Here is an 8,884-nt window from a genome sequence, read left to right as displayed (position 1 = left end):
TTGGAGTAAATTCCATGCTCTGAAAACAGAAAAAACAGTGAAAAGAAGAACACCCCAATATTAACAAAAACCCCAAAAGATACCAACCAAAGCTCAACTCACTCTTCGCCCACAGCTTGATCGAACGCAGCGCCAGCCGAAAGTTGTCAATGTTGGACACCAGCCGCAGGATCTCGTCGGTGGCGCGGCACCCGTTCGTTCAGACTGCGCACCAACCTGGGGTCCAGATTCTTCAGCAGCATATCGTCGCGCAGGTCAAAGTTGTCCGGAATCTCCTTCAGCGCCAACCACGCAAACAGCAAATCAACCTTGATGCCGTCAAAGTTCATCTTGACGAACGGCACAAGCGCCTCCTCGACAGCGCGGCACTCCGTCACCTCGGGCTGTTTCTCCAGCAGCTCGAAGAACGACCCAAAGTACATGCCGCGGCGGAATTTCTCAGAGATGGCGCTGTACGAGTAGTAGTAAGAAATTTAAATTTATATGGGGAAAATCAGTTTTTTTTCAAAAATCTCCGAAACCATGCAAGGGAGACGAGTAAAATTTCTCCTGGTAGTAGATAAAAAAATAACCTATCACTACGTCTACTTTTCAACCCTCAGTTTTGATTTATATTCAAAAAAATGAATTTTTCATGATTTCCCCCATACATTTTAAATGCAGTTTACCACTCGCGTGACAGCTGCCGCCATGCTCATTTCTCTCTTGTTTCTCTCTCGCTCTCTCCAACTTTTTGACAACTTCTGTCAGAGCCAGAGCAAACTGTCAAACCGTGTATGTGCAAGACGAATCCGGAAAAGTTGTTCAGCAGCTGAAATATTTGATTTTTTTTTTGTGATATTTCGGTGAAAAATGGTTCTCGCCGACGTTTGCGAACTCTCCAGCTGCTCGCTGCTGGCCGGTGGCCCCGTGGACTATCAATCCTTCCAGCGGGACATTGCACTAGGCAGTCAAAACCTGGAAAACAGTTTGTTGCTGGCGGTTCCTCTCGGGTTCCGGTGCCAGGGTGGTGGTGGTTATTCTGGCGGTGGATTCCTTTGCCACCGGCGGTCTGTTCATCGGTTCGCAGACGATGAGGTTGTCGATAATCTGTTGGAAACGTTGGCGGTTTCTGCGGCCGATTTTGTGTACTGGGATCGAGTGTTGGCCATGGAGTGCCAAATCTACGAGCTGCTCAACAAGGAACGCATTTCGGTTGCCGCGGCCTGCCAGTCAAGGATGGGCAGGATCTGGCACGGCGCGGCATCTACCAAGTGACGAAGCGGAATGCGTTCTCCGGTGGCATCGTGCGCGTTTACCACATCAAACCAAGCCGGGTTGGTCAACATTTCCAACCAGGAATGCATGGATCAGCACTTCAAGGACCAGGACGAGAAAAACTAGAAGTTTTGTTGGTAAATGAGGGCAAAGTAGTTTGTTCATTTGAAATTATTGTATCTAATATCAACATGAAGCGAAATAAATATTTATTTTTCGGTTGTTTTTTTTTTATTTCGAAGTTTGAAAAAAGATGTTTCCAGTTGCAATGAAAACGGTTCTGCTTCTGGGACGTAGGAACCCAAATTCCAGGGCAAGATTTCTGACTGGTTGTGTCAACTCGTTTAATGCGGACCAGTGCTTGTATATACACTCAAACCCCGATGGTTTGACACCAACTGTTATCAAATGAACGGGGTCACTTTTTAGTTTGACACCCTTTTTACACGACATCATATTGCCGGTCAGAACATTAATCAATCCGATGCTAAACTTCTTCTCAGGTAACGACGCCAATCCGATCGATCTGTGGTAAAATCTTAGGCTCTACCAAGCCGGAACGTGTCCGAAGGATGCAGGTTCAGCAGATTAAGATGATGGCATCTACCAAGGTTTGTAGAAACTAAAATGAGAAGTTCTACTTACGGTATTCAAACTAAGCCTTCTCCCGCACCGTTCAAGAGCGATCAAACCGGAGCGATTCCGAAGGAATAGCTGTTTCTATACGAAACCTCACCTGAGAAATTCGGAACTACAAAGCTGGGATCTGCACGTGACACATCCCGTTTCACCGGACCAAATCTGGGTGCAGTTGTTCGGAGCGGAGTATAGTGACCGAATGGCCAGCCTGATGACCTGCATCGACGAGTAGCGTGGGGAAAAGCGAAAGCAGGAAAGGTCACCGGGAAGATGCCTGATTAGGCTTAACGTCTGCTGGCATTGAGGAACTCGAACCCGTCTGTTATTCTCCATCGACATTGGTTGCACCGGCTAGGTTCCACTCGATCTGCATCACGAATGCTACCCACACGTCCTGGAACTGAAACCCTCTAACCCAACACCGGAATCCCCAAAATTACCCTTTATTTTATACACAAATTTAACAAACTAAACAGATTAAACATACAATAGCAACTTATTGTTCTAAATCAGCAGTTTTTCTGGAAGCCACTTTCCCGCAGTGCACCGAATCCAACCTGGTCCATGTGACTGTATCTTCCCGATGTAATCCTCCGACGGGTCCAGGTAATAAAGTTGTTCACGTACTTGGCAACGACAACAACTTGCCCTCCTGTTCGTTTTCCTCATAAATATCCACGATCTAGTGGATGATGCGGGTCGCCGACAAGATCAACGGTAATCTGGATGTAATCGTGTCCTTCGCCAACACCCGAACCTCCTTCGACCACATCGGCACCGATCCGGCCAGATCTGCTCGGTTCCGATCCGCCTCGTCGAGCAACAGAAACGTGCAACGGGACAGGTTGTCTCAGGATGCCTCGCTCCAGCAAATCGATCAAACATCCCGGCGTAGTAATCACCTTCTCCGCCCTCCAAATCGCGAACCTAAGTAAAACAAATGCGTCAACGTTAGAAATCCAAGCCAATCTAGCACTACTCACCAGCGGTTCCCCGCTGTCACGGCCGGACAGCTCAATCGGTCATCCCTGGACTTGGAAGGTGGTCGGCGAGGAAAAGCCCTGCTTATTGATCTCTCAAACTACAAACTCATGAAAGTTATCCTCGTCGAAGGTCTGCGTCGGATGGGGCACGGTGTTTTCCATCACAGTGACCTGCATGTACACGGGGGCAACGCTTAATTGGGGGGCTCGTACAACTTCCTTCACGGTTTCAGGTGCTCCCCATGGACTTCGCCGGCCTCTGGCTGTGTTCGGCATCGCCTTGTACGCTGAACGAATCCACCGGCTTATCGAATCGTGGATTTCCGTCGCCCGGGTCCGCCTTCGTTTTCCTGCAACAAAAACACACTTGGAATGTAAATAAAGCAGCTCTCAAAACATCAAACCAAAACAAACCTTTAACGATGCAGGACAGGTCACGATTCGATGCGAGTCCGCAATCATCCGGCAACCCCGTTCCTTCTCGCGACTGCTCAACTGGTCCGGTGAATCGGGTGAATCCGAATCGCCAAATTTGCCAAAAGTTAAAACCATGCACAAAAACAAATAAAAACAAAAACAAGACCTACCGTCGGATGCAGTCAAATTATACAGACATGAAAATGAAAATATATTTGATGTTTTTTGCTATATTAACCATTCTAAAGCAAATGACTTATAAAAAAGTCTTTGATATTACTATTTTTTTCATTATCATCCTATTATTAACGATTCGTAAGCAAAATTAGGCTTTTCAAATTAAATTTATTTAAATCCAGAGATACTGCATGATACGGTAGCTGTTTACGTTATGGTGGTGCCATCTGTTGTATAGAATTTAGTTTATCAAAAATTCCACCAGAGGGATTTGGCGTAGAACAAACGCAAACCTGGCGGCAATTTTGTGAAACACCCCTGTCTGTGCCCCATTCCTCAAAATGATCAACTCACATTTTGCGTGTATCGCCCAGTTTTGACATTTCTCTCCTTCTTCGCAAACGCCCTCCCAGTCACGGCGTTCTAGCAGGATTCTGGAAGAGTTCTCACAGAGGTGGATATTCTAACAGCATTCTAGCAGAAATGTTCTACTATTTTTGCAGGATTCTGGCAACCAGCTGTGCTAGAATATTTCGTGACTGGGCTCACGCTGATTCATCTGGGAGAAACCGGCGCAACCGAAACAAACAACAACAAATCTGTCGTCGCAAGTCCTGTTTAAATAAAAGTTATGTTAAACAAAACTTTTAGTGATTTTCTGCTCGGAAACTAGGCTTCGTATTGGGTTTGTATTTGGAGAATTGGAGAACAGAGCGGCGGATCGTTTGCCTTGTGTGGCTTTCGATGCTGGTTCGATTTTAGTTGGCTGGATGGGAATAAAAGTGGTCAACCACGATTGAAGGAAAGTTGTTGCAGGGAGGACAGATGTACGCGGATAGCGGATTCTTAATGGTTTATTTGGGCTATTGCTTTGATTGTACCATTTTTTGCATCATGGTAGATCCAAACATTGGGCCGCTGTCGGGAAACGCCTGCGTTTTAAAGCACGGCAAACGGGTTGCTTCCATTTGTGGGGATCAAGAAAAGATTTGCAGGGACAAAGAATTTGCCTGGTTTTACTTCCACCGCGCATTGCTAAATGGTGGTATCAACGTGGTGCTTGCTCTCTCCTGGCCGAGGCCAAGGTAATCTTATTTTTCAGCCCATCAAAAACGTTTACGGTCCCCATCCGAAATGATTCAGGTTTTTGATTGTGTGATTGGGTGCCGCTTGTGGAAAATCTCTTCGGATAGGTAGTTCGGATAGGGCTCGTGCATGAACAACGTGGCTACGTGACTACCAAAATTCAAATTCTAGATTCTTCAAATGATTGGAAAGATTTTCCAAGAAAGTGCACCTCGTATTGTTAACATCACTATATTTTTATTTTTTGCATGATGGGCGCCGAAATGGGGATTACGCTCCGAGGCACAATTTTTATTCAAAATAATAATAAAACCTGGTTGAATTTGGTGAAACATATTAGAAAATCATTACAATATTTCGAACATATATATAATATCGCGTATTGAAGTTAACCATTTGAACTTTAAAATAACCTTTTGATTTAGGATAACTATTTCAGTAAACATCCTCAAAAAGTTTTTCAAAGTCATTCAGAAAAAAATCACCATTACAAACTTTTTAAAAACCCTAATTATAACGGTAACTATTTGACAAATAATCATCCAAGTCCGCCAGTTGAACCATTTGAATTTTAAAATTACCTTATGATTTAGGGTAACTATTTCAGAAAACATCCAGAAATAGTTGTTCAAAGTTATCATGAAAATTGTTGACCATTATGAACATTAAAATAACTCTATTACGTATGGTAACCATTTAACAAATAGTTATCGAGGTCCGCCAAATAACATTATTACAAATGGTGACCATATTTCATAAGGTTTTTTTAAGTTCCACACTGCAATCGATATAGTTTTTGTTTATCCGGGTAATTTTTTATCCGGGTTTGTGACAGCTTCAGGATATGTTAAAGGTACTTTTTATGATGTTTTGTACTAACCAACATAGAACTTAAATGTGGATCAGTTTCATGGATTGATCGCAGAAATTCATCATGCTAAGTCAACATTTTGCTGAATACTTTTTCCGGTATCAAACTGAGATTCTCCAGTTTCGCTTGAGAAACTTCGGTACGAATACCTTATTTTGACTAAGGTACTCAATTTTAAATGTAGGCAACAGAAAATTCAAATAAAGTCATTTGGAACTTCTTGAAAGAAGCGACGATGCCCACGAAGTAGGTAGCAAAGCAAGTGAAATAAACGGGCGCATATGTAGATTGCAGCAAATTTTGATAAAACGTAAATGTTCAAAATGGCATATCTCCGAAAACGCAAAAAATTGCAGGCTGTAAATTTCAGCAATGTTAGATTATAATCCAATCTTTCAAGTGATCTTAGTTTCATGTTTAGCATCGGTTAGCAAAAAAAGTACACGATTAACAAACACAAAAAATATGATTTGTCAAAAAAATGCTCCAATTATTCGATGAAAACTTCAGTTTTTGGTTTGGAAACAACATTTTATCTATTAATAGTTTTTTTTTGGCTACTCAGTCTGGGCAAAGTGAAACGCTGTTTATGCTGTGGACACAGCATAAACAGCGTTTCACTTTGCCCAGACTGAGTAGCCGAACAAACTCAAAATAATAACAACAGTCGAACTCTCATCAATTCTATTAATAGTTTCAAAGCTTATCTCATTACCTTTCCAACGATGTATATTTGTCCTAATAAAACATTTAAAATGGCTGAGCTATGTTAAAATTAAACAATCAGCCTTTTTTACGAAAAACGCTTGTTTTTTACTCCATTTTTTGACTTTCAGCTTGCGTATCTCCGTAATGAACAAACTTAGAGCTTTGAAAATTTGGATTTTTCTTAGTAAGAATGTTTACTTTCGAGAAAAAAATACTAAAAAATATTTGGAGAAGGTCACTTTTTTGAAACTTGGCCACCCAATGTACCATAGTGCGTTGTAGAGCTTTGGTGTCTTGGGAAAAGTTGTAGAGGAGAAAATTTCATGAAAGTTTGTCGAAGGTGCCAAATTTGTAGCTCTTAATATACTCGAGATATACGCCATTTTTGCAAAAAAAAAAGGTCCAAAAAAGCACTTTTTTGGTGATAACTCAAAATGTTAGCATTTTAGCGGCCTACTATGTTCTGAAGAGTTGCTTTTGACATAAAATTACACATCTTTGTCGAAGAAAGCAAAATGTTTTGAGCCTTTCTTGAGGAGTTATAACCAATTTTAAGTGATTTTGAGCCTATTTTCAAGTTGCTATGTTTTGAAAATGGCGCATTTTGGCGCAAAACCGAACAATGCACCAGAAATTACACAATTTCAACTACATTTCCTGAAAATATCTCCGTGTCTATCGATGTTTATTTTTAGATATCTCAATTTGAGTTTGACGGTTTTTAATCAATTTATTTATAATTTTTAAGCGGAATCTTATTGAAAACGTGGTAATAATCGGCAAATTGAAGGGTAAATTGATAGATTTCTTTTGGAAAATACATTGTTTATGCTTAAAATTATGACAAACATTCTAAAATTATAAATAAAAACATGTTTAGCCCAAAAAATGTTAAAATTTAAAATAATTGTTGTATTTAAAATTAAGTATTTCCTTTTAAATTTGGTCACTATAGAAAGGTTGCCGTATTTTTTCATAGACAAAGTATTTTTCATAAAAAAATGATCAAATTAGCCTTCAATTTACCGAGTTTCACCTCGTTTTCAATAAGATTCCGCTTAAAAATTATAAATAAATTGATTAAAAACCGTCAAATTCAAATTGAGATATCTAAAAATAAACACCGATAGACACGGAGATATTTTCAGGAAATGTAGTTGAAATTGTGTAATTTCAGGTGCATTGTTCGGTTTTGCGCCAAAATGCGCCATTTTCAAAACATAGCAACTTGAAAATAGGCTCAAAATCACTTAAAAATGGCTCAAAACATTTTGCTTTCGACAAAGATGTGTAATTTTATGTCAAAAGCAACTCTTCAGAACATAGTAGGCCGCTAAAATGCTAACATTTTGAGTTATCACCAAAAAAGTGCTTTTTTGGACCTTTTTTTTGCAAAAATGGCGTATATCTCGAGTATATTAAGAGCTACAAATTTGGCACCTTCGACAAACTTTCATGAAATTTTCTCCTCTACAACTTTTCCCAAGACACCAAAGCTCTACAACGTCATCCAACAAAGTTAGTTTTGGTTGACACCCTGGACGGTCGTCACCCTGTATGTCAATAACTTCAAAAGATAGCCCTTATCAAGTAAAACAACTCTTCCGAAGACACCATTTGGCTAGGACGTCAAATTAAGGAGTTATCAATTTATTCCACTTAATTTTGCCATTCCGAACACTGTGCAAGGGCGTAAGGTTTAAATCTGAAACTACTAAACAACTTTTTTTCTATAAAAATTCTTTTAACTGAAGTCTTTTATTAGGCCGAATCATTTAAAAACTACTTCGTGTTATATAAAAACTGCCCAAAAAATGCTAACATATTTCAAATACTCGCTCCAAACATTTGAAAACTTTGAGTTATGATTACATAAAAATTGTATTTTAAGTGAATAGCAGACTTTTAAGTTAAATTCAATGCTTATCTATTTATTCATGAGCTTAAACCAGTAAGATCTGTTCTGGATAAAAAAATTGCCATGAAAAACATATTTTCTTTATTATTTTATTTCATTTCAATGTTTTGCCTTGAAAAACATATTTGATGCATGATTTTTTTTTCATTTCAACTAAATTATCAATTTAATTTTTTATCATATTCTCTCAAACTGGGTCAATGTAGATTCGAAAAGTACAGTAAATTTTCCTTAAAATTACATGTTCCAAAATTCAATCCAAGTTGAGTAACGAAAAATGCAACTGCTGTGTGAGTTGGCGGAGAATGACCCATATGAACTTTTTTGATATTCTTGTCGCGAAAAACATGATTCAAATTAAATTTTTATATGTGTTTTTTTCACAAACATTCCCTAAAACTGTTTATTTTGCCTCACTTTTCTTCAAATGTATTTTTCAATTTTAATTTTAATGGAAATGTTAACTTTGTGGTGAACAAAGGTATCCCAAATATTTAATTTTATAAATTTATTACCTTCCTTCAACCGAAGACGCTACTTTATCCCACGGTTGACGGGCACATTCCCATCGTCAACTTTTTTTTTCGTTCACAGAAGAGACAAAATCATTAGCAATTGAATCGAAACCATTGTTCATCGATGATGAATGCAGATAACTAGCTGCACTTGACTGTTTCACTTTTTTTTTCTGCCTCCTTGTTGACCAGAACGTGAGAAAGTTAAACAATCGAATTATCACCTTCGAGTCGTCTCGTCTTTCAACCAACAAACCAAACAGATGATAATACAAAGGTCACCCAGCAGCAGCACCAAATGAGAAAGAGGGCA

The 8,884-nt window shown here is 39.4% G+C and overlaps 1 protein-coding gene and 1 pseudogene across 1 annotated transcript; one reads left to right on the top strand and one right to left on the bottom strand.

Moving 5' to 3' along the window:
• Positions 1–764: 764 nt before the first annotated feature.
• Positions 765–1,448, top strand: LOC119770050 (annotated as a pseudogene).
• A 539-nt stretch (positions 1,449–1,987) lies between these two features.
• LOC119769256 lies at positions 1,988–4,369 on the bottom strand. Its single transcript, XM_038261193.1, has 4 exons — positions 4,355–4,369; positions 3,294–3,462; positions 2,880–3,229; positions 1,988–2,823 (listed from the first exon to the last, which is right to left on the bottom strand). Exons 1-3 carry the CDS (start codon positions 4,367–4,369, stop codon positions 2,973–2,975), a joined length of 441 nt encoding a protein of 146 aa, XP_038117121.1. The 3' UTR covers positions 1,988–2,823; positions 2,880–2,972.
• Positions 4,370–8,884: the final 4,515 nt, after the last annotated feature.

The sequence above is a fragment of the Culex quinquefasciatus genome, chromosome 3, assembly GCF_015732765.1.
Source record: "Culex quinquefasciatus strain JHB chromosome 3, VPISU_Cqui_1.0_pri_paternal, whole genome shotgun sequence".
NCBI lineage: Eukaryota > Metazoa > Arthropoda > Insecta > Diptera > Culicidae > Culex > Culex quinquefasciatus.
This window is presented reverse-complemented; position numbering and strand designations above follow the sequence as displayed.